A 26,196-nucleotide genomic window follows, 5' to 3' on the forward strand; every position below is an offset into this window, starting at 1 on the left:
TGGCTTATTTATATTTCTGGAGGATTCTACTCTGCTGATGTGGTGATGCATTGTACCTCAAAAATTACTTGGTCACCAAAAGCTTGGATTAACAAAAACTGGAAAAAAATGAAACCACCAACATTGTTGTATTTTTAGGGCATTAGTGTTTTTATCTAAATAAATAAAATATACTAAAAATAACTTTGTTTTGCCAGGTGCACAGTGTTTCAAAATGACTAAAATTGAATTGGTTTTGGCAATTTTAGAAGCACTATTCATGATTTGAAAATGTTAACAAAATGTCTGCAAGTGTCAGCTTACCTTTTTTTTTTTTCTTCTTGAATGTAGCAATGTTAACATCCTCAGACTCCCAAAAAGTCTTTTAGTAAATATCTACCTTCTGTATATGAGGTGGAAGCTCTAGCAAGTAATCCTGTTGACCAACAGAAAACTTGCCGAAAATTTAGTCCTTAGTTTTAACAAGCTTGATTTAGCAATAAACCTTAGTGAGACATTCTGAAACCTTGAAAATTACTTTTCAGTTTGGGAACATTCTGTCTGACGCTCCAATAAAACGTCGTAAAGTTATTTCTCAAGAGATGGTAACCGAGACTGTACCTCTAAATTATCAAAACTCCTGTGAAAGTGTCATTCTGAACTGTCGAAGTATACGAATAGGAACGCTACGAAGAATGGTAGTGGAACCTGTGATTGTAAGTAAACTTGTTATTTGACAGCTCTCCTTTCAGGTTTTCATGGACATTGTTATTTTCATACTTGAAAAAACGTAATATTTTGCCTTTGTCTGTGGAACAGTGGGTTTGTCCATAATTCCAGAGGCCATGATTTCCAAAGAAACTCAGATTACTGTTGTGTACTAACACCTGCAGTCTAGCTCTGGTTTTTAATAGAAACATTGTGCCTACAAAAACCTTGAAAATCCTGTTTACTTGGTTGCTGGGGAGTTATGGGTTAGTATGCATTTCTTGAGAAAATTGAAAACAACAGCTACAAAAAATATGGATATTGATAGGTGGGAGGAAGAAGCATTGTCCTACAGGTGAATTAATTTTGCTTCTATAGAACAATTTTTTTTTTTTGTTAGCCTTCCAAGTTACATGGAAGTTTTCAAGGAGACATTGAAGGTTAGTTGTATGCAGTAAGCCAGATAAAACGCATACTTCTTGCTGGGGTAACCACAGAAACAGCAGAGAGGTGTTACTTGTTCTTTCCACCTTTCTGCAAAACCCTAGTTTGTTTTTAATTTGCTTAAATAATGATAGATAACATTCTCTTTTGAAGAAATACAATTTGTTATGTTTTTCATGGTATTGTAAATACTTTTGGAAACTGAGTACTTGAGAGAGATCTAAAATTCAACAGTAGGACTGAAAAGGACTCTTGAGTAGTAACGAATGTGCTTGCCTCCTTGAGTTGTGCTAAAATGTACATTTTGAGTTTTTTTAAAAATTTAACATGTAAAATTTTAATTTTAAAATGTTTATTACTGAAGTACTTAGTCAATTGAAATGTATTTACTAACAGTTAAAAGGCTTTCAGTCAGTTTTGGTTTGGAGAAGATGTGAAATCTTACTATTATGTTTTCTTTCAGTTTTGCTTGGATTATATCAAAATACGGCTAGAGAGTCAAGAAGGTGAGTGCATTTTTCACGTTATGTTGGTACTCAGTATATATATTTTGAATGAAGTAACTTTGTTAAAGGTATTAACAAGTGAATGATAATTCGGTATTCATTCTGGTTTTGTCATTTATGTAATAAATTATACTGGTGCCTGTAGTCAGATAAGAAAAAAAATGGAGAGTACAAATTTGACCTGAACTACCTGGTGAATAAAAGACAAAAGGATTTTGCATTATCTCTGCCATCTACTGACAGAAAAAAATTCACTGATAGCGGGACTTAGCAATTTGTGCTGTGCATACAGCTGGGTCATTAGTTTTTCCCCTTTCATCTGAGTTGAAGATCTGTAGATATTCTGGTGATGATGGGCTATGGTTGTCTTGAAAATTATTATCAAAAATAAAAAGCAAGAGTAACCCTCCTGTAAAACTTGTTAACTCTTTAACACTATATTAGTTCATTATTTCGGCTATCATAAATAGACAGTAAAAACCACCCAGGTGTCTTAGACCTTTCTTGTCTATATCTCCCTTGGTAATTTTTTCTCTTGCCTAAAAGTTTTATATTTCATGTTACTGAAAGAAAGACAGTATAAAGAATAAATGACATAGCTTAGGAAATGATGAGCTTACAGCACTTGCTCTGTTTTCTTCCTTTTCTTTTGTAGGATTTTGTTCTGGGCCTGAAAAATGTTGCTACCTTTTGTTGGGTGCAGTCTTAAGATACAGTTCTATTGAATTTTGCTTTTGTTATTTCTAGAGAGAACTATTGTATTTTGTCATTATTATATGAGAAAGGTGTCTCACAGCCTGTAAAATGTAGCTTTTGTCAGTCAAGTATTTATGTTGCATCTAAAATAAAGATGAATAGAAACTACCAGTTTTCATGCATTAAATGTATTTTAAAAAATAAAACACTAAAAAACTTACTATAATTTGTAGAAGACAGCTATCAAGTTTAGTCAAAAAAGGTGCACAGTGAAATTATTTCCATGGGATCTGATCCCTCAATAGCATAAAAATGGTGATTCATTAAATGTTGTGTCTGTTGGAGCATTTAGCACTTTTCCATTTAATTTTTTTGAGTTTTGCACCTACATCAATTTCTGTATTCAGTTTCATAATTCAGTAAAACCTGTAAAATACTCAACATTGGCATTGGCAGCCATCAGATGTAGTGTTAAAAATTTACCATGTTACCATCGTTTCTCTTTGGAAGTCAACTGAGAGCAGTACCTTGTTACCTTATCAGATCATTTCTCTGCACGTGTTTATTCTCCTCTTCTCTTTAAAGTTATTTTTCATAAGAGAACTTTCTACAAAGAAAGTTTTGTGTCATAGTAATATTTGCAAATTTAAACCACTGGAAATTGTGGGGTTTTTTTCCCATGGAATTAAGAGTAGATTAAAGTTGGTGAGAAGAAAGCAGTTTATTTCTGATTCCTGACAGTTGACATTGGAATTCAGTTTGTCTTATTTAAGATATAAAAACCCATCACTTCCTGGATATGTGTTAACTTCAAAGTCTTAAAAACTTTTAAGAATGTTAGTGAGCACATACTGATTTCTTGTTAAAATCAAGGTGGAAATTGTAAAGGAAAGATAGAAATTTTTGTTATAATTTAATATCATGTTATTATTTTCTCGTAGAATCAGAAAACGATATCAGAGAGATTAACCTGAAAACTTCAGAGCTTACCAAATGTGAATGGTGTAGTGTCCGAAAATTGCCAGTAGTTTTCCTACAGACAGTACCTGCAACCTGTAGTAGCCTGAGAGATCAACTGAAAATGAGTAAAGATAATGTCTGGTACGAATGTAAAGGAGACAGTAAGTAAAACAATTTTAGTCTACTATTGACTTTAAATTGTATTTTAATATTTTGGGTCATGAATTTAGACTAAATGCGTTAAGACTAAAACGGTCATCATTGGCTGGGGTAGGTGTAGTATATTTTCAGACACTGTCACCTTCCAAGGCTGGTGAAGAGTTACAGTTCAGAACAGCTTGGCATTCTGTTTGTCCAGACACATGCTAATTAATTACAACATTCAGTCAGTTTAGTATAACTTTTTTCACTAGTATTTGTAGTCAGTGAAAGCAAGTTGGTTTGTTTAGCTTTTGTATATGAGTCTTTACACTTATGTGACAGATTTTACTATTCTTCTGCTTTCTCTGCTGTATCCTGACAGGCCTTAGTTTCAGTAGAAACTGTTGTATGGCTTGACTTGGATTTCTTTCCCCAGTATACTTGTAGTGATGTTATGAGTTAGACCAATATCTACTTGGAAAATACGTGGATAGTCTTTGTGCATGTTAAAATAAAAGTTAATTTCCACATAGTTTTCAAGGACCTAGCATATGCATCTTCATATGCACTCCTGTTACAATCAGCATAGAGTCCTCTTACCCTTAAGTAGGCTTTTCTTGAGGTTAAATTTTATGATTATTTATACTCAGTTTTGTACAAACATGATGCATTCAAATGGAGGAAGAAAGCTTTCAACAGTCTCAGAATTGTGTGCTTCCATAATACTATTACAATAACCTTATCTACCTCCTATAAAAAGTATGAGCTGTAAGGAGTATTATAATTACAAAAGTAATCGGAGAGCACGCAGGGGACCTTTACACAATTCTGGGAGCAGGAAGTAGACCCCAGGTGGACACAGGTGTTCACAAATGAAAAAAGGAAAAGCTTCCTGAGCTGTCTGTGTGAGAAGTCCTTCCCTTGGCATGCCTCTCAGCAGTGCCTCCCAGCTCTTTTCCCTGAGGCTGTGGCACTGAACTAGTTTTATACCTAGCTGCTTTATTGTATTTCATACTTAGGAGCACTTTATGATAACACAGTTGCTCTTTGCTTTGTAAACAATGAAATTAATTCAAGCCTGAATCCATAGCTTTGTATACAATTGTGTGTAGATGCCTAGTTCCCAAAACAGGAACGCCCAAAACCCAGTTACACATCTAAATTCTCTGTGCAGTAAATTGAGAATTATGCTGCTGAGGAATTATTTTTCACAAGAGTTAGCCTGCTGGGTTAGGAATGACCAAAGGGAAATGGTTATACATGTGTCTGAAACTCCTCTTAGGGAGAAACAGGTTCTGGCAGCTCTGTGTTAGGCAGCTATGTGAGACTGGGATTTGCAACCTGAATCCTATTCCTGTGTCTGACTGCCTAAAATAATTCCTCTCAGTGCAATTTACTGCTTTTTGATTTTTCAGATGATATAAATGGGTGGTATTTATATAATAGCTGCTTGATCCAACTCATTCTCTCCAACTTCTTCAAAAACAGTGATGTTTTATAGTATAGCCTTCTAGGATCAGAGAGGACATTATGCTGAATACATAATTTCTGGAATTGTACTGAAACAATAGGATAGGAACAGCAATAAGAAAAAGATAAAGTATTGATTAGCAGAGAAGATATTATTTCAAACAAAATATGTTTTGACTTTGCATTCAGTGTCATTTAAAAAATTATCAGGTATAATTAACATTGCTAGATTAAGGCAGAAGTTGAATGCACTCTTTGCAAATGTAGGTAAGAAAGATCCTTCTGTCTGTCTGCACAGATTGGTATTACTGCTTACATGTATTGTCAGCAGTGTGTAATCATGTTGTCCCACGATTCTATAAAATTTGTTTATTATTGCAACATGCTTTATTTTATTCCTAAATGAATAGTTTTCTCTCTGCTTCTTTATAGGTCAAGAAGAACAATACATAATTTTGATTTTTGAAACCGGTCTTGATCCTCATGCAAACTCAATATTTGAAAAAATAATTGCTGACATTGGTATTAGAAATAATATTTCTGACTTCTTTGTGAAAATTTCCTTTGAAGAAGCCAATGCCAGGCTTGTTGCATTTACTAAGTGCATGGAAGACAATTCCAAAGGAAGCCCATCTCACAGAGAAAACAAAATAAAAAATGTAATTATGTTTTTGTTTTAGAACAAAACCATTATATTATTTGGGTTACAAATACACTAAAGACAGTGTATTAGTCATTAGCCAAAAAAAATTTCCAACAACTTTTGATGACTTTAATATGAGGATTCCCATAATTGTCCATGGTGGGTTATGAAACTATGGGAAATAGCCTGTACACTCACAGTACTTTTTAAGGTGTTTAGTTTGATTGTAAGGTTATACAATGGTCCACAAGAAATGTTATTTAAAAGTTATTCTGGGATGAGAAATCTGTAGTATAATTAGACAACATAACTTTTTCCCAGTTCATCTACTGGTAAAATTACAATATCTCAAACAAGAAATAAGGTTGCAGTGTTGTAGTTACATTTAATTAATGCTTTCTTTAAACAAACTACCTTTTAAAGAATTAGAGTTTAGAGACTCTGCAAGAAATGAATAGAGAACTAAGTGTAATAGATGGAAGTAGGAAAGAAAAAACCCAAACTTGAAGTCTTTTTCAAAAACAATGGATATTACACTGCTGGACTTCCAGAGTTTTATTACCGCTTCAGTAAAATTGAGCACCGTATGCAAATTAATATTGACTTTATTCTTTTAAGGTTGCTTCTGAGTCCAAAATGCAGCAGCGAAATAAACAGTTACCCTTTTTTGAGGATGATGAAGAAATTGGTGAACCACATACAGTATTTATTGGTCCTATAGAAAAGTAAGATAATTATCTTTTCCCTGTAACAATTCTCTGAGGGTTTTTTGGCATTTCATACTTCTTATTGAATGTATTTTTCTTCCCAGGTTGATAGTTTATCCGCCTTCTCCAGCTAAAGGCGGTATTTCTGTGACCAACGAAGACCTCCATTGTCTAAATGAAGGCGAATTTTTAAATGATGTTATTATTGATTTTTATTTAAAGTAAGTTTTATTTCACATCAGTTTTTAGTTGTCTTTTACTTTAAAACTTGAGAAGTTCTGACATTAAAAATTCATAAGTCAGTTGATAACACTTGGTCTCCAACTATGGATAGCTGTAATTTTAAAGGTTGTTTTGTAATTTTGCAAGAAATTTTGGTTCCTCTCCCATCCTGCTTGACGATGATGTTGTTCTGACATGGAAAAAGGTTCTTTATAATTTTTTTAACTTCTGAAGAGCAAATTTCGCTAAAAAAAGAAAAAACCTTTTTTGTTTTGAATGATGTAATACATACATTAATTTTGAGATTTTCTGATGCTACAAATGTTAGAAGCTTATTAAATTGTTACATGCTGCTGTGTTTATGCTACACATAAGGTGCGTGTGTATAATTTTCAGTCTTTTAAAATATTATAGAGGTGAAAAGAAAATGATTGTGTCACTCCTGGGAGTGTTTGGAGATCTAGTGGCTGAAATACAAAATAGGTCGTGTAACAAATTAATTGAAAATTTGTTTTCTTACTGTGATAAAAAAATAAATACAACAGCAGGAGAACAACTTGTTGATTGAGCAGAGCACTTAATACCTTAAATATTTACACAAACTTCGCATTAATTGGTTCCTGTGGATTGTCAGCTCCAAATAGCTGTTTTTTGAGAAGCTGCATCAATTTGGTGGGGATCATAAAATCAGCTGAGTTGGAAAGACATCTGAGATCATCAAGTCTAGCACTGTTGGCAGTCCTTTTCACTCTGATGGTGAATACTTTAATATCTCTATTAATTTTTTCTTTTTTGTTGTTGTTGTTTGTTTGTTTGTTTTAATTAGGTATTTGGTACTTGAAAAGCTAAAAAAAGAAGATGCTGATAGAATACATGTGTTCAGTTCATTCTTCTATAAACGCCTTAATCAAAGAGAAAGAAGAAATATTCATGAGACTTCAAACCTTTCGTAAGTCTGTTGATCAGTCATTTTAACTAAGAGCTAAGTACAGTGAAGACTACAGGAACAAATACTTCTTGTGCAGAAGAACAGAACTCAAGGAGGCATCCAGACCCATAGCAAACATAGAATATGCCTTGAAAATTTCATCCAGACCCATAGCAAACATAGAATATGCCTTGAAAATTTCAACAAGCTGTCAAGGTGAAAATATCTGGAAAAAGGTCCCTCAAATAAAATAAGCCACCTTACAAATTATGTATTGGTTTCTTCTTGCAGAATACAACAAAAGCGACATGGGCGAGTAAGAACGTGGACACGGCATGTTGACATTTTTGAGAAAGATTTCATTTTTGTTCCCCTTAATGAAGCGTAAGTGAACATACCTTTTTATCCTATTTTGTAAAGGTTTAAGCTTCATAATTCTAAAATTTAAAGCTACATTGTAGTGTGAATTGAAGGGAACAACTTCTTCCAGGTGATAAAAACAAAATAGTTACCTAAGACCTTTAAATGCTGTAGTATAAGAAGTATCAGGCAGTAGAAAGACTGAGGAAAAATTAACTTTTTTGAGTACTTTTTCTAAGTTTTATCTCATTCTCTGGAGCTCTTTCCCCTAAGCTTTTGTCGCTGATAACTTTTGGATTTACATTTTTTAGTCCTTTATAATGAGATCTCACTGTAGAGGTGGGATCATCCTTTAGTTACAATAAACCAATATTGGAAGAAAATTCAATTGAAAATCTCTACCACCTTGGGAACCTTATTCTTTCTTTTTCTTTTATATCCTTTTTTCCTGATATTTTTTGTGGGTCAGGAGGAAGACCATTAGCATTGCCATAGTTGCTGAGGACTTTGATGCTTGCTTTCCTTAAGATCAGAGCAAATAGTCACAAACACATTTCTGTATTTCACAGAAATAATCTAAACAGTCCTTAAGCCAAAGTAGACTGCTGCATTTTCAAAGGATACAATAAAAACATAAATAAAGTCAGGACAGAGAGAGAGGAGTTTTCTAACTAACTTCACATAACCATGGTAGCTAATATTTCAAAAATCAAAAAAGAGGGTTTTTTAAATAAAAAGCTAGTAAGTTTAATAAAAAGAAATTTATCTAGATACCGTACCATTGTGTGGTGGGAGGAAGATTTTTGAATCTTCTCTTTTTCCTGCCTCCTCTCCAGCTCCATTCTGAGGCTGTTTATAGAGAGGCAGTTAGGAGACAACTGGCCATACATAGATCTATCCTTTTTATAAAGTTGGAATTATATTCCCGAGAAAGCTGTTCACAAGCACTAACTTTAGTTTTTTAGATACTTAGCTTATTCAGTTTACTCAGATGTAAGGTATTCCTCCTGTCCACTATGGACTTTGTCCTTGCCATCCCTCTCCCATGAAGCTTCAAGGACCAGAACTTTGAAGTATCTGTAATTTAAATTTTGAGTTGCCTTAGCACTTGTTATATAGTTACTTCCCACCATCCTCTCTTGTATCATTCAGACATCTACATTGTTTATGCATAGGAGAAATGAGGCTTATCTCCTGCAAATAACAGACAGGGTGACTTAGAAGCCACCTGAAAATGAAAATAAATAATTCTGTGGTTTTGTAAGAATTAGTTATATTGCTAGTAACTTAACACATAGTAGTTTGTACTGAAGGCATAATGTTCACATTGTGTGTGGGTTGGGGATTTGGGTTTAGATTAGTTTGGTTTCATGGACTCATCCATGAGAGTGTGGGATGAGAGCATGAAAAATGGACTTCTAATGTGCATCTGTTACCTGGAAATAATCCTGTTCATGCCTTTGGAACTGTCCATCACCATGAACTGAAGCTTGGTGAGTGGTGATAATAGGACATTCATTTGCAAAAGTGGTTTCCTGGTATGTACAGTAAGAATATTGCAGAACAGAAAAATACCCACATATCCAGGGAAATGAGAAAGTGGTGGTTTGATGGGGAGTTGGTGGACTTCAGTGACTGTTTCCAGAAAGCCTTTCCAGACTGTCCCATAACCACTAGTTTAGGCAATATGGACTCATCATATAACAGGCTGTCAGACTACAGTAAGTGGAGGTGGGCAGATTGACTCTAGGGGAGAATTAACTTGAGAACAATATGGTGATTTAACCACAACTGCATCAGTGTCCTTTGCCTGTACAGTCCTTCTTGTTCAAGTTTCCAATGAAGATATGTTGTTGTCTTAAAAGTTACAAGGCATTTTCTTTTTACATCCAGGTTAATTTGCTAGTCTGTTTACATAATTGGTGCATAAAGTCTATATTAGTAGAGTACACACAAATTCTAGGGTTTGGCAGTACTTAATATGTTAATTTATTAAGTGTGGTGAATCATTCAAGACAAAATGCCTCCATGCAGTTTTCAAAGGCCACTTACTTTAACTGCCATTAACTTTTGATAGAGTATAGGCTTCATAATCATAAGCGTTTTTAGCTACTGCTTTTTCTTCTTTTTCTAAAACACACCTGTATAATATAAAGCTAGCTTCTGTTGTGTTATTTGCTGTAGGGAATCAGAGATCGTTCAGAAAATTTCTAAATGGGGTCATTTAAAATCCACTTGTAATGCCTCAGTCCCTGAATTTGCTGCTGCTCCATTTCTGATTGAGTGGCAAGTCAGTGAAGCCTGAAAAGGCAAGGAGATAGGAGGAAACTGGGACAAAACCTATTTTGTGTTGAGGAGTATAACTATTTTTGATCCTGAAGAAGTTAGAATGTCAGTTCTGTGAAGGGTGAAGAGGACAACAGAGTCATGGTGGTAGCATACCAAACACTCTTTTTTCCCCTTCTTTAACTTACTGTTGACAAGATTTCTTCTAAAATGTGAAGTGTTGAATACAATTGGAAGATTTCATAGGTGGAAGAGTATGGGCAATTCAGCTATACTGTTAGATCTGACTAGGTATACTGCTAGTGCTGAAGTACTAGAAAAGTTAAAACAACCATAAAACATGAACTCTACAATCTCTAATTCATGCGCTGATGAAGAAAATACTAAAAAAGGAATAAGTTTTAATTCAGAGAATGAAAGAATGAGCAAATTGAAATATATAGTTAGCACCTGTTTTCAACTAACTGCATCATATTAATATATATGTTGGTTATTACTTGCATGAAGAAATCCTACTTTTACAGAAGACTGTGAAGGCTTAGTAAAACTTGCTCAGAAAAGTGAACAGCTATTACAGTTTATCTTTGAATAATTATGGACGCGCATTTATTTTGTGTGTGTGTACTCAGTGTTTTGCTTGGTTTTTACTAATTTCAGGTTTAACTGTGAGCATTAATGTAATTGCTAGTTTTTAATCGTTTTTTTTTCCTTTACAGAGCCCACTGGTTTTTGGCTGTTATCTGTTTTCCTGGTTTAGAAAAGCCCAAATATGAACCAAATCCCCACTATCATGAAAATGCTGCAATGCCGATGAAATCTTCCTCTTCAGATGGAGAGAGTAACGCACCATCTCCTTTGCCAAATGAATTAGATGCACAAAACTCGCCTTCCAAGTCCACAGCAAAGAAAACGTTGACCAAAAAGTACAATACAGCTTTAATTGACCCAAACAGTGAAACAGAGGACAGTGAGTCTTCATGTTGTAGACGAAGTCCTTGTAGGGGGAAAAGTGCTTTCAAAAAACTGAATCAAACAGACAGTGATGTGGAAGAACCTAACACTGTGGAATCAGCATGCCATAAACTAGACCATAGAACTCTGGATAAAAATGGTATACAGGGTGAATTCACAGCTGCTAGCCAATCTATGGGTATGTAATGGTAAAAGTATGCACATTTTAATGAAACATTTGGAGATTTCACATCTGTTACTACTTCTGCAATTGTGTAAACTTCATACTTTGAATGTTTAGTATGTGGCTGAATTTCAAGTGCTTGCAATATAAGTAATACACAGCTATTGCATTTTAAAAGTTTTTGTGGCTGTTGACATAACTCTCATGGCAAAGGGCTGGAGATAAAACACTGCCAAAATCAGATTACTTTTTCAGTTTTGTGCCCTTTTTCCAAACAAGATAACTTTGTAGATATCTCTTTGCATCACTTAAGACTGTAATTGTTAAAGAAAGAATAGTAGTTTACCATGGATCCTTATAATGTATGTGTATGAGGAAACTGAATTAAGATTGTGAACAACCTTAATTTCAGTGTCTTCTAGTGTTTGAGGTTTACTTCAACGCTATTCATTTTTTTAATGTACTGATAAGGTGGGTAAAAACAACTAAGAAAAAAGTAATTCTAAAGAAAAAAATTTCTTCCATGTTACATTTAGAGAGGCTTTTTTCATGCTTTAGTGCTGTGGAAACTGAGTTCAGTGATCTGCAACAGTATTTGTACCCAAGTGAACAAAGGAGCTGGCATAACTTTTAAAGGCAGGTAAAGAAATTAGGAACAGATCATTTTCTCTGTTCACTGCAAGGTTTGGATCCCCTTGAGGTATAAAGTACAAAACACCTGGTCATGCAAAAGCTTTTACCTTAGTCACCAGTAGTATTCCTACTGACTTAATTTACACAGTAAGGAACTGTATCACCTATAGTACAAGTTTTGAAAATATTATCAATCACGTGGTTTAATCTCTGTACTGCAGGCCATTACAACTTCACTATCTTTGTGGATCTCCTATTACTGTCTAATCTAAATTTATTCATTTGTGATAACGTTGTCACTTTTTTCTAGGAGGTCTTGGAGGGGTACTGGGGGTGCGCATAGATCTGTTCTTGTTTGAACTGATTTTTCATTTTATGTGTCATTGTTACTGTTTATGATATTGCTGCTGTATGATGTAGTCTCATGTCTTGGATGCTGCTACTGGTACTTGTCTGTAATTAATTGGAATATGCTTTATGACAGATTTTTGCTAGGATTACATTTCTTGGGGGTTTTTTATGGCTGCACTGTATTGGCAGCTGATGGTCATTCTGTTTCTAACTTAAATGCTCAGACTCTCTTGCTCAACTATTGCATATGATGCACCCTTTCCTTAATGCAGATGTTCTTACTGGTCATAGTCCTGGTTTAAGGGTAAGATTGACCCTAAGGATATGTTTAGGCTGCTAAATTTAGATGTGCTATGTATTTAATCTTCCGTTTCAACCAGATGGAAGATGGGCATTCTGCCTTGGTTTTTCTGACCAGTCTTTGATTGTTGCTCCAGAAGGGTGTGGATGATTACTGTGCCAAATCCATACATATGTCCTGGATATCCAGGGATATCTCAAAAGATAACAGGTACCACTTCGATAGGGTCAGTGAAACCAAGAGACCTGCTCTTCTCATCCTAAAGTAGATATAGAGTAGCTGTTTAGTTGAGTAGATCTGTGCTCTAATTATGGATTACTTTCAACATTGTGAGATCCTAGGTGCTAGCTATATATGGGACCCTAAACTGAGATGTCTGCATCTCAAACTAAATCCTGGTGTTGAACCTGTGAATCAGTAGGAGTTCATACCTAAATAGCTTTGAAGAAATCATCCAAAATGTATCTATATTTATTACTTAACTAATCCTCTTTTTATTGCTCAGTTTTTGAATGAGATGTGATTCTTCTCAATACCAATTTTTATTTTTTAGAAATCTGTCAACAATAAGTTACATTAGTATATGACCCACTTCTTGTGCTAAGGTCTTTTCAAAGGCACTGAGTAAGACTAATTCTCAAGTTTGTCCCTGTGGAACTCCTCTGCTGACCTCTTTCCAAAGTGGTACTTCAGATTCTCTGTTGAAAATATTCTCAAATGCAGGTGTTCTCTGTCTTCTCTATTAGCTAGTTCATTGCCCTATTTACTGTTCTTACAGAAATCCTGATTTTCTTTAATAGGTAGTATGTCCTTCAGTGACACCATAAGCAATGCCTTTATTGTTGTGATTGTTTAGATATATTACATAGCCCTTTTCTGGGATGCTTTTGGGTTCTGCTGGTACGAGTTACTTATTTCCACAGTTTACTATTCTTTCTCCTCGAAATCTGTTCTGGAGTCTTGTATGGTGGTATAGTAAGACTAGTGAGCCTGTAGCTATCTGTATCTGCCTCTTGCACAGGTATAGCTATAACATTCATGATTCTTTATTTCTTCTGATGCTGTTTCCTAAATGACTAGATATATAGAGGGGGTAGACAGTGAATTTACAGATATTCTTTTTATGTAGCAGTGAAGTTTCAGAAATATTTCTAAGCTGCTGCTCCCAGGAGAGCTGATCCTTCATTCTGTCCTCTCCCTAGCAGTGTGTTCCCAAGCTGCATTTTTGCTTTTACCACCACAAGTCTTGATTAACTGCATAGTGATCAAGGAAGTGTTTCCAATTAAAAAATCATAAGCCTGTGGCTCTTTCTCAGTCTGGTCCACTGTGTGTGAATGTATTTGGTGTCATGGAAGGAACCAGCTAGGGTTAGGAATAAATAGATATTTTAGAGAGTAAATCAGAGTGCCCCTTTTGGTGGCAGTACCAGTTTATACTGTTCATGGAACTATGGGGCAATTTCATGGTGGGTTTTAGTCTAGGGGTCTCAGATTTTTTTAGACATTTCACAGAATAAGATATATTTTCTGTTATGCTAATTAGAAGAAGCTTTTCACTTTTGTTCATTTCCATGATTAAATTATTATATGTTAGCTGTATCACAGTTACTGTGAGCAATCCTGAGGACATCTGAGGTATTTAAAATGTGTTTGGTCTTCAGAGATGACGTCGGGTTTTTGATGTTTAAATATCCTACTGTCTGTGATTGATACAGATGGATTACACAAAATCAGACTAAACTATAGTGAAGACTCAGCTGATGGCAGTAAACTAAATGAAGATGATCTTATAGATTTTTCTGAAGACCAAGATAACCAGGTAAAGAATTTAGCAGTTTTATTTAGGAAATGTGAACTATTGTGTTGTATTTTGAATGGACAGCTTAAAAGCAGTATACACATTGTGAATGTGCATTGTCTAAAGCTAGTTATCTTTGTAAGTGTCAAATCCAAAGGACTGGTTACCCACAAAAATTTGCAGATCAGCTGACAGAGAGGATTATACATTTGTTAGTTTAGCTGTTTAAGAGAACTGCTGTACTGAACCTGCATTTAATTTTGTGAGTTTTTGGCATAGTGACAATATTACACAGTGATTTTAGTGGAAACTCTGAAAGTTAATATGTTTCTGTCTTTCATCTCCCCCACCCCCGTGTTTTATTTACCAAACCCAAGAGCAAGTTACTCTTCTTTCAGTTGCATTTCCTGGACATAAACAGCCACATTTATAAGTATGTGCTACTCTGCTGTTTTGTTTCATTGGTGCTTCTCCTAATCAAATTTGCACAGACTGAATATATAATCAAGTACCTTTCTTGTTCAAATTGGAAAACATTTAGATTTTAGAGCTGTGGAAAAACTGATCATCAAAATGTCCTTTATTGACTCAGTACTGGGTATGAGGGCATTATTCCATGACCCTGTTGCTTCTGCAGTGTAAGATCAACGTGAACAAGCTAGAAGTTACACATTTGCTCTTCTTAATTGGCTTCCTGTTCGTGTTCCAGGTGTATGATTTCAGGTTTTCACCTTTGAGTCCAGAACAAACTATTATTTTTCAGAGTCTGCAGCTATCTGTAATGACTTCCAAATAGTATCTGTGTACACACATACAAAAGCTCCAGTTTATGTTGAACCATAACTGTGCGTTTCAAACGGACTCAGCCCACCTCTCCTGTTGTGCCACTCATGCAGACATTCTGAGTTTTGCCTGATGGAAGTGCCTGACTGTCTATTTTGTAGGAGTTAGAGTTCCCAGAAGATGGAGAATAAAGTACATGGCATGAAGGCAGGGCAGCAAGCACGTGACCAACTGTGTTCCTTGAGAGGAGGAGCAGATTCCAAGTTCCTTGTCTGCAGTGTAGCTTAGAATTTAGGCTGAAGCTGTCACTGATATCCTCTAAAATGCACAAAGCAAGTATAGAAATCATAGACTGTGATGCGGAGTGCACCTGCCTTTGCATCTACTAAAAAAAGGAGTTGAGGCTGCAACAGAAACAAGTGTATTAGGAACTAGGCAGCAGTTTCTAATATGATAATGTTCATGGCATAGCTTGAGGATATCAGTCACAGGATCATTGTGAAGTGTACACAACTCTCACAAAAATTCTCACAAATTATGCTGAGACAGGGGTTCCCAATTTTTGAAAGCATCTCTTTCCCCATAACACAATTATCTGTGGTAGTAACATTGAACTCAATAGAATGGTAAGAAACTGTGGATCACTGGGATACTTTTAGATAGAATAACTTGGTGGGTTTGTTCATAAAAATGTTTCATAACAGTCAAATCAAAAGGTCAGAAGACATTTCCAGGTTTGTGGCATGACTGTTTTTACAACCCATAATATACAGTATCATGGTGATTTAATCTTCCTTGCCCTAAGAATCAAGTTGTTGCATTCTGGAGCAAAAATAGAGTTTTAGGTGTGAATTTGTTGCAGATTTTTGTCTCATTTCACCTAGAAGATAACATATGTGAAACCACCAAGCAAGTTTCTAGTATTCATTAGCAAGAAAAGTATCGATAATTTAGATTATAACCAAATAATGGAGATGAACCTCTTTCAAGGCAGCAGTGTTTTGAAAATACCAGCTGCAGTTTTTTTCTAGTTTCAGCAGGCCTCAAATAAATAGCACCATTCAATCCGTGCCATTCCAGCATGGATTTGAGAAATCATGTGACTAAAAGTTGGCAAACTTTTTAAACAGTCAGTCATTTCAGATTAAAGCTACCATTTCTTTATTAAACTTAGGTTATTGGTCTTGAATGAAAATGGTTGAGTGTAGCAGTAATTCCTTTTGCATCTGTTTGAAAAAAACAATAGTAACTTTTAAACACCTGTAACCATCTTGCTTCTGTAGGAAGACAGTAGTGATGATGGTGGCCTTGTAGATGATAACTGTAATTCAGAAATGGGACAATGGTACCTGAAGCCAACTATCTGCAAACAGTAAGTATTAAAAGAGATAAAATGGGAATTTTATAAAAGTTTATGAAATATAAAGGACAGTAATTGTGGGAAATTCTCATACCTGAGTCTTCCTACACTTTTAATCAGCGTGCTCTTAGTGTTTGAGAGACAATTTTATACTTTGTACTATCAGCTTCAGTGAGCAGAAAATGTATTGAATGAAACTAGTAGTGAAATAATAGCTTTTTGGGTTTCTGTTAAGTTTGTGCGCTGCTTCAGGCAAGCAAAGATTTTTTTTCTTCCAATAAGGCTGTTCTTTGATATCTTGCACTTGTATTCCTACAGAAGGAATGTGTGGAAGCATGTTCAAATGTGTCCTCTATTAAAAAGCAGATTAATGTCTTGAAATGAAAGTAATACTAAAGAAAACTTTTGCCACTACTCAAATTAGTAAAAGAAAATGGGAATAATTTTAACTGCCCCCTTATGTAAATGTGTTTTCACTGTTCCTCTTTGTTGTCTCTCTCTGTTCTTAGTTTGTTTTTTTTAATAAGAGTGTTCCACACTTTTTTGTTTCATTTTTTATATGTTTTGGATTTGAAAACTTTTTTTCCTATATAAAACCCAGAAATAATTTCTTAGTAAACATTGACTGCAGTTGTTTGCATTTTGGTGTGACAGAAATGCCTTATTCCAAGTCCAGAAATACTCTTACTAGTTTTCCTGTCTTGACAGTTTCCTTTGTATGTTTTCATCATTTTTTCATTTTTATATTTTCCTTCTTTTTGAATATAATGTTTAGTAGAAAGGTGAAGACTTTCACAATTACACTCTTATGATGCAGAATAAAATTGTAAATTTACTGATGATATGAAATATGTGGCAATACATTTTCATAAAGGAGTAAAAGTCCCTCTGTCTTGTGAGTTTTAAGAATATTTATGAGTTTCTGATTATAGCTTGGCTAAATTTGTCCCATTTTAATGACAGATTATTTATACATAATGCTTTCCAGGAGACAGTATTTTAATCCACATGGGAAATTTCATAACATCTTTGACACTTAAGTATCAAGTCATTAAGAGCACTTAAATACTTTACTATTAGCATATTTTAAAATTACTTCTCTATGAAATAGAAAATTACCCTGAAAAAGCTGTCACCTCTGTATCCTTCAAAGTACTAGATTATGCTTTTTTAAAGAGCATTACCTATATAAATAATAGCTTTCTTTTATCAGAAATTAAAACAAGTACAAGAAAACATTGAGGCGATTATGTGGTTATGCTTAAAAAATTGCATACATGTAAATTAGTTTATAAATGCAAACACATCTATACATAAATGCATGCAAATATTTTGTCTGAATTTACTAGTTTGAAACTTCTTTAAAGGATACCTTATTAAAATGTGTATCTGGTACTGTTAGAAAAAAAGCAGAGATTCATGAAGAGTAATCTGCATTTATTTACCCCTCAAAATACACATCATAGAATCACCTGAGGGTGTTATAAGCAACTATTTTGGTCTGATAGTACTATATTTTTAAGTGCATTCCTAAGTGTACTTAGTATATGGATAAATATAAAGGTAACTTGCTATTTAGCTATCCCAGTTAGGGGGTTACAGCAGTGCTGGCAGAACTTTGTAGTTTTTGTGACGTGACCTTAACAATAGTTTTGTTAAGGTCACCTCACAAACCCTTTCTGTGTACTGTTGTGTTTTTCAGGCTGCTGTAAAATACTGTGTACTTAAAAATTGTATTCTCTCTTAGGCCCTGCATTTTACTTATGGACTCACTGAGAGGCCCTTCGCGGTCAAACGTTGTGAAAACACTAAGGGAGTAAGTTTCATATCTGGTGTTGGGGGCTTTTTTAGTTTGGTTTGGTTGTTTGTTTGGGGTTTTTTTTTCAGAATTTTTCAAGGAATAAAAACAAAATGGGTTTTCATTTGCATGCTCTTTTATCATAGATATTTAGAGGTGGAATGGGAAGTCAGGAAAGGCAGTAAAAGAAGCTTTTCCAAAGATGTCATGAAAGGTTCCAACCCAAAAGTGCCACAACAGAACAACTTCAGTGATTGTGGAGTGTACATACTGCAGTATGTGGAGAGTTTTTTTGAGGTATGTATGTTTGTGTATCTATTTCTGTTTCCTGCAGCAATCAAATATAAGCTATGAAAATGATTGCAATTATGAAAAGCTTCTAGTTTAGGTCTTATACCTATTTGTGAGATTATGCATTATAAACAAATTTATATATAACATACATAATAACTTCTTGGAAAATAAACTAATTATCCTCTTCGATTGTACATACATATGAGAAATCATAAGCCATGGAATTTTTGGAGGGAATCGTACAAAATACATTTAGACTCTACCTTTGTGTTCTTTTGGTGTGTACCCTTTAAAATTACTCAAGTAAGAACTTGAGTTCAAAATCTAAACTAAAAATGCAGTACAAAAAGCTTGTTCTCTTCTCCCTAAGAACTGTGACTAACAAATTCAGTAATGTGGCACAGGTAGGGGGTTTTTGTTTTGTTTGTTTTATTAACTTGCAGGAAGACATGCAAGTGAATTGTTACAGTAAAATGCCAAATCTTGTTTCCATTGAAGGAATTGGTTGAACAGTTACTTCAGCTGACTTGGTCTTCAAGTTACAAACTCCTTTCTTAAGTGGAGGTACTGGCACCTTCTGGTCTTGGTTGGGAGGAGAAATGATGGTCAAGTGAAACGTTGCCTGCACGGGACACTAACTCTCTTTAGAATCCACGGTGCTTTTGTTCCTTAATTCTACAGTAGCTACCTCTGCCCTGGGAAAGCTGGCAGCTGCTTCTTCATTCCTCAACCCTCCCCTCATTCCTACTTTACTCGAGAGCAGAGTGCATTCATGCTAATGGAAGACAAAAGCTTTTGCTTTTACCAGTGAATACATGAGAGCATAGAACTTGTAGCCAGGTGCTTCCTGTTTTGTATACCAGGAGTGTGAGAAGCCGCCAAGTTTCAATGATCTCAGCCCATTCCTTCTTGCAAACTGATTGCTGAACTACATCGGGCCCTGCCCAGTGTGTGGCCCGCATTTCCCTGGGGCGGTGTGGGGGGTCCGGGCAGTGGCCACCAGGGGCCGCCGCGGGGCCACTGAGCGGGGCCGGGCAGGCGCTGCAGCCCGGCACGGAGAGCCAGTGCAGTGTCCGGCACCGACACCTTCCTGGGCAGGGTCACCGGTGTTCTTCACAAGCAACCTCGCTCGTGGTACCTCAGCGATGAATGTAATTCACCCTGAAATAACCCCGTTAATGATGTAAACTGGAATAAACAAAAGGAGGAGTTTGTTTGAGAGAAAACAATATTCCACAAACTGTCGTTTCATTAGAGGGGAGTTGTTGTACAGTATCACTGGAGGGGCATAGATAATGTCTCAGAGTATATTCTTGTAATTCTTTGAATGAATGATCTCTAGCAAGACAACAGAATGTAAGTATAAAAAACACTGGTAGTAGCCGGGGGGCTTTGTTTTTTAGGGTGAAGTTTAAAACTGGCTTTCCTAGTTGATCGTGGTCCTAAGGGTTACTTATAAGAACAGGAATGTTTATTAATGGATTCCTAATCAGCTCTAGATTTTTATGTTAGTCATTCTTAAAAAATGTCTTATATCTTTACGGTAATTTTCTGTCCCTTTTTTTATTATTAGGTCAGTTTTACACATTTATGCAGTCAAATGCTTTGTCTAAAAGATGTAGCAAAAAGAGTAGATTGTTCGGGCCTTCTTAAAATCAGAACTGTGATGTGGATGAACGTTACTCTGTAACATACTGAAGCTTGATTGACTTTTACCATAATTGTGCATGTACAAAACACAGAAATTGTAGAAATTTTGTTTCATTCTGATGGAATGAAGCTTGGAACTTTTACTCACTGTAGTTTTCTTCAGTCTTTTCGGTTGTAACTCCTTACTTAATATCCAAATGACCTTTCTTTTTCAGAACCCCATTTTGAGTTTTGAGCTACCAATGAACTTAACAGACTGGTTTCCACGCCCAAGAATGAAAACAAAAAGAGAAGAAATACGAAAACTAATCCTGAAGCTCCAGGAACAGCAGAACAAGGAAAAGAAGGGACAAAGAGATCCAAGTTCAATTTTGCAGGAAAAGACAGAACAACTTACCAACAGCAGCTCAGACTGAATGTTGCATGTTAGTTCCACAATCAAAACTGAAATCTACATTTTTGTCTGCCCAGACTAAAGATTTGGCATATTCTCTGCTCAAAATTACTTGGGAATGTTTAATGCCTGTATAAATGTGTGTCATAAAATGGTTTAATTCCCACAAAGATGTGTATTAAGTAAGTGAGTCTGTACATATGTTAATGAGGCCAACTTTTTCAGCATTTGTAATTACTTTTTTTCCACTTGATAGGGAGCTTTTGTTATATGTATTTCTGTTAATAGAAGTTAAATAGCAAATTCTAAACATAAAGCAAATAAAGAAAATATAGGATAAAATGGTTACCTTTTTCTTTTTCAGTAACGTTGTAATGTTACAGGCTTAAGTAACACATAGGGAATGATTTGGTAGTGAGATAATTAATTCATATTTTGACCCTATTTAATTGCCCTTTACAAGATTATTCTGCTTGCGCTACAGACAATAATATGGGTAAGTGTTTCAATGTACCATGGCCTCAAAGGGTGATTCCCATCCTCCCCCTATCTAAGTGTAGGCAGTGTCATAGTTCATAGGACTGCTTCAGATTTAGGGTTTTAAAAGATATGCATTGCAATTACAATTCAACTCTTGCTTTAGTGGGATGGGCTAGGAAAAGGGAGAGAATGCTCTTTGACCAGAGGTGACTCTTTAAACAGTATTATAAAAGTGGTTTCAATGAAGTGATCTTGAGTGATTCTATTAAATCATATTTTGTGGATCCCAGTTGTTGTACAGGTGTATTTTGAGACTTTCTTCATTATAAAATTGTATTTTGGTAAGTGTACTTGGAATAGCAGATTGCCCATATTACATTTTCTATGTTACAATTCTGAATGTTACATTCATACGTGCTTTATCTAAGTAATGAACATTTAAAAAGAAAAAAAGTGTATGATTACTATTTTTTGTAATATCCACGCAAAAAACCAAAATGCCAGTGTTCATTGCTTGCTTGTTTGTTCTTGGCTTTAGGTAGCATCCAACTAATGTTGGGATTTGTTTGGATATTTCCAGTTTATTTTGATTTTACAACAATCTCAAATGCCATCATTGCTTAAACTGCAAACATAGCCTTTTATCTGTATTCTAGAAAGGCTTTGGCATTCAAGTGAGGAAAGAAAGAGAAAGTTCATGGAGAAGGGTATGTTATCTCCAGTTTTCTACTAATATAGATATCTTTGAAGGTAACCAGAAAGTGTCTCTTCCCAGGAAGGAATTTGTTTGGGGTAGAGAGGGATTTTCTGTCCCTCCTTGCAGATAGTATTTACTCTCCTGATTTTTCTACTGGGAATGCCATTTACCATTTGATTCTCCCAAAGAGAAGCAGCAGAGAGTTCATTAGCTGAACTCTGTCCCTCGAGATTTATTTTTGTATACAACACCAAGTCTAACCGAGTACTTCATGGTCTCCGTGAGTTTTCATTCTTGCTAAACCCTGAAAACATGGCTGCTAGTGATGTTACTTCCAGGGCATTCCTGCACAGAGGACTCTCTGTGACACCCTCTGTTGGCAGAGGGTTCTCTCACCAAGGCAGAGTGGTTGCACTTGGAGCAATACAACCACGAGCTGCTAATCTTTTGCACAGGTAACCCGTGGGATTTAGGGGAGTTGTTTGTTCCCCCCTTTCTCTCCTCATAAACCCTGGGCCCCACGGAGAATATGTAAGCACCACATATATGTTTTATGTGAGAGGTGACTGCTGTGCAGGTTTTTTGTTCAAAGTATTTGGGGGCAATCTTCTGGACTACAAATTAAATATGTAACGTGCACATCTCCAAGTTGTTTCCTCCTTCAAACTCACCCAGTATTCTTGCCATTGTTGGGGAAAATCAGGGATAAAATAGTTCCAGGTTGTGGAACTGCAGTGTCTTGTGTGTCTGGCTTCAGCCACTGACATATTGGAATAGTAGTTTATACAACTGCGAGTAAATCAGCAATGGCTTGTAGAGAAGGAAGGAAAATAATTTCTTGGAAATAGAGGAGAGACAGTTGCAAATAGAATGTATTCCTTCCCAGTCTAGTCTTTCCCAATGTTATGTTCTAATTATATGGAATATCTCTACATTTGGTCAATTATAATAGTTTTCCTTTTTCTAACGTTTGTGATGCAGGTTCATATTTTGATGCTGTAGAACTATTTGGTTCTCTTGCTAGGAATGGCCTGGTGCTTCCTCCTGTTCCTTCCTCTTTCCTGTCCTTCCCTTCATCCTTTCTTCTTCCCCTTTTTCAAAGCTGTGAAGAAAGTGCTGGATTTACTGTCATTTAATGTTAAAGGTCTCAAGATCTTCAGTCACAGCAAGCTACTATACATGTTAAATATAGGAAACTTATTTTTTTAATAAAATGTGACATTAATAGAAAAAAAACCTACAGAATTAAGTATGAGTTATTTAAAGCCTTTCTGGCTTGGTTTAACAAGCTCACTACTGCATGTGCTTGATAAGTGTTCTTAACATAGTGGTCGGCAATGCTGCAGTGTTTTGCAATTCAACAAGTTTTACCAGTGGTTTTCTGAATCAAATTACTGAGTGGAAGTTAGTGGGGTGGGGACTAGATATGTTTATTTAATAGTTATATGACAACACATACACTCTGTGGAAACTATATGTTGTATATTCTTTCAGAAGATTTAGGATTACAAATGCTTTAAAAGTAGCCTGACTGCATTTTGCAGTGTAAGGTATCAGATGGCCACCTAATTAAATGTATCTGTTTGTATCATTTTTCATGTTGGGTAGAATAACAGTTAGGAATTCTGACTAAAGTTTTAGATTACTTAGCTTTAAAAATGCATGTACTTCTGGTGCACATTTGCAGGATAGCTGCAAAAGCAGAAGAGACATCTAAGTAGTCCCTTGTGACAGTTCTTTTTTTCCTGCTTGAGAGACTGAGCACACTCTTTAAAGACCAGAGACTTCAAACAGAAGAACTGTGTTGTCAATTTTTGAGGTTGCACTTACATTCTTGTCTTGGAAGAATCTAACTTCCAAAACATTCAGTAAAGAAAGAGTGAAAAATCAAGAAAGCTTTACACTAAGATAAGGAAACTGTGCTGTTGATTTTTTTTTTTTAATGTCTTTCATAGCAAATGAGTTAAGCAGACCATGTATGATTTTTAATTCCCATTAACATAGTACCTCTGGAAACTGGAGTGAAGTACTAGTCTTCTCTTATAAACAAACTGCAGCAGTTTCCTTAGTTTTGCAACCCACTGTAATTTTTCCCCTCAGATTTTTAAATAGAATGTCATTTCAGTCACTGGTTAAAGCTTTACGTTGATAACGTGATGCTCGTGTTTTAGCATTGGAACAGAAGTAGCTATAAAGGTGCTTGTGCTTTGCAGTCCTGATTCTTGGGCCCATAATGAGGAGAGCTGCAGGAGTCTGGGTAAAAGATTTTATTTTTATTTTGGTATGGCACTTCTTGTAACAGTCTTTCTTCAATGTTGCATACACAGTGCCCATAAAGCACCTCTGTGCAGTGACTTGGGTTCACAAAGGTACTTCTCCCCAAGTCTTTTGACTCTTCTCATCTACTTCTGGAAACCAAAGGGGAGCTGATGTTAAAAACCACAGCTTTGAAACAGTAAGAGGAGAGGTAACAGCTGTTTTACTTATCTTTCACCACCATACTTTTAAACAAAATCTTTTCTGCTTAATCATGCCTGCTCAAAGATGCAGTGAAAGATGTCTGTTTTGTAGGCTCCAGTCTGGTTAAGGGAGGATGTAATCTGGAAGGTGACTGTCCTCTCTGTTGTGGTCTGTTGTAATTTTCTGACAGACTTGATTTTGCTTGCTTTTAACAAATTTGTGCACGGACTCTTGCAATCCTGTGGTTACAAAAGGAAACTGGGCAATGTACACCATACCTTAGGGATTCCTTATTCAGTTATGAGAGTAATGGCTACCTGCAACCTAGGTTTAAACAGTTAGGCTATGTCTTTGCTAGATCTTATTTTTTCCTTTTTTTGTTGTTGTTGTTGTTGAGGCTCATGGTTGATGTCCCAGGAGAAGAGTAAGCAGTGCTATTTGTGATGCATAATGCTTAAAAATATACATGAGCTACATTCACACATGAATATATGTGAACAAAAGGTTATCTGGATTTCAAAGTATTCAGATTCTAGTAAATGAGACAGAAACCTGCCATATCTGGTTTGTTTTTTGGTTGGTTTTTTTTTCTTTTTCATCCCTCCTTATTTATTAGTAGTTAGTGCTTATTAATTATCTAACTCTCTCTAGAGTTCTTTGGGGTATGACTTTACCCAAAACAAACATCAGATAAAGTAATTCAGGAGTGGGAGAAACAAAAACTATTAATTTTTAAATAAAAGATTCTTCTATATGAGAAAAACAACCACAGAATGAGGCTGACTGTACTTTATAAGTTTATGGTTTATTTTAATAGAATAGTCAAATCCACGTAGTAACTGTGTCTATTTGTGCAGTGTCACAGTTTTAGAAGATAGTTACAAATTCCATCTTCAGGACCAGATTCTCTTTTACTGCAAGCTGACTGGATAAGGTTAATGGGAGGCAGACTAGTTTGATTCAGCTGAGTATTTGTTCCCCCATAAGCTGTGAGGAGTACACTTAGGGGAAGAGCACTGTGCTCCAACCAGCCTGCGTTTCCTGTGTGAAGAGTCTGTTTAGACTCTGGTCTTTAACCCAGAAATTAAAACATGTTAGATTTCCCTAGTGGTTCACCTTATGGAAATTTATTAACTATTTACACAAAACTATCTTTTTAAAAAATATTTCTGAGTTTATGAACTTAGTTTAATTTTACATATATAGTGATGTCAACTAAATGTACTAAATACAACTAAATATTCTGATGCTGTCTCACAGCAGTAGTTTGCAAACTCTTACGCAAACCTCTGCCCCCAAAGTCCTCTAGATGTAACAGTTTTTAAATCAGTTTTTAAATCAAGCTCTGTGACACTGCCTGTTTACATCAGGCTTGTCCTTCCTAACTGGAATTCTGGAAAACTAACATTGTGTTTCCCATATCTTTACATGTATGTAAGAAGTGCAGTGGTAGCCTGGATGGGGATATTACTGTATATTGGAGCAAACCTATGACATTAATTATAGGAACTCTCAGGGAATACTTGGTTGGGAATTTAAAGCTCTATGATTCAAAGATCTAGGATCACAGAATTGTTTGGGTTGGAAGGGACCTTAAAGATCACTTCGTTCCAACCCCCTTGCTGTGGGCAGGGACACCTCCCAAAAGACCAGGTTGCTCAGAGCCCTGTCCAACCTGGCCTTGATAAATGCACTGTTTATGTAGCAGACTGAAAATAGAGTAATTATTTTAATTCTAGAGAACTTCATAACTTCAGACCTGGAAATTTACTTCACACTATGTAATATATTGAGTAATATGCCAGATAGTGTGTCAGTTCTGTAATACAAGAAAATCAGACAGGCTAACCCCAAAAGAGCACTATTAAAAGCATGACACATTTCTCACAGAAATAGGACATAAGTTGTACTGGAATGCAAACAAATGGAATATGTTTCTTACTTAAATGTTCCTCAGTTCTGAAACTTAAACTGCTTTGTAAACAATATTGTAATAAGATCTGTCTGTGTTA

The 26,196-nt window shown here is 35.5% G+C and overlaps 1 protein-coding gene across 5 annotated transcripts in view; it reads left to right on the top strand.

Annotated features, from left to right (window-relative positions):
- The window catches only part of SENP6 (SUMO specific peptidase 6), a 72,235-nt gene extending 49,274 nt beyond the window's left edge, over window positions 1–22,961 (top strand). For all 5 annotated transcript variants that reach the window (XM_051778023.1, XM_051778021.1, XM_051778022.1 and 2 more), the window contains 14 exons: window positions 525–695; window positions 1,595–1,637; window positions 3,275–3,454; window positions 5,337–5,563; window positions 6,166–6,272; window positions 6,359–6,475; window positions 7,303–7,425; window positions 7,696–7,788; window positions 10,767–11,200; window positions 14,186–14,289; window positions 16,335–16,423; window positions 18,159–18,227; window positions 18,356–18,506; window positions 20,369–22,961. In XM_051778023.1, coding sequence (XP_051633983.1) covers window positions 525–695; window positions 1,595–1,637; window positions 3,275–3,454; window positions 5,337–5,563; window positions 6,166–6,272; window positions 6,359–6,475; window positions 7,303–7,425; window positions 7,696–7,788; window positions 10,767–11,200; window positions 14,186–14,289; window positions 16,335–16,423; window positions 18,159–18,227; window positions 18,356–18,506; window positions 20,369–20,569 — 2,109 coding nt within the window. In that variant the 3' untranslated portion in view covers window positions 20,570–22,961. The remainder of the gene's footprint in view (window positions 1–524; window positions 696–1,594; window positions 1,638–3,274; window positions 3,455–5,336; window positions 5,564–6,165; window positions 6,273–6,358; window positions 6,476–7,302; window positions 7,426–7,695; window positions 7,789–10,766; window positions 11,201–14,185; window positions 14,290–16,334; window positions 16,424–18,158; window positions 18,228–18,355; window positions 18,507–20,368) is intronic.
- Window positions 22,962–26,196: the final 3,235 nt, after the last annotated feature.

This window comes from Manacus candei, unplaced genomic scaffold (assembly GCF_025592945.1).
Source record: "Manacus candei isolate 608988 ecotype Guabito, Panama unplaced genomic scaffold, ASM2559294v1 h1tg000011l, whole genome shotgun sequence".
NCBI classification, from domain to species: domain Eukaryota; kingdom Metazoa; phylum Chordata; class Aves; order Passeriformes; family Pipridae; genus Manacus; species Manacus candei.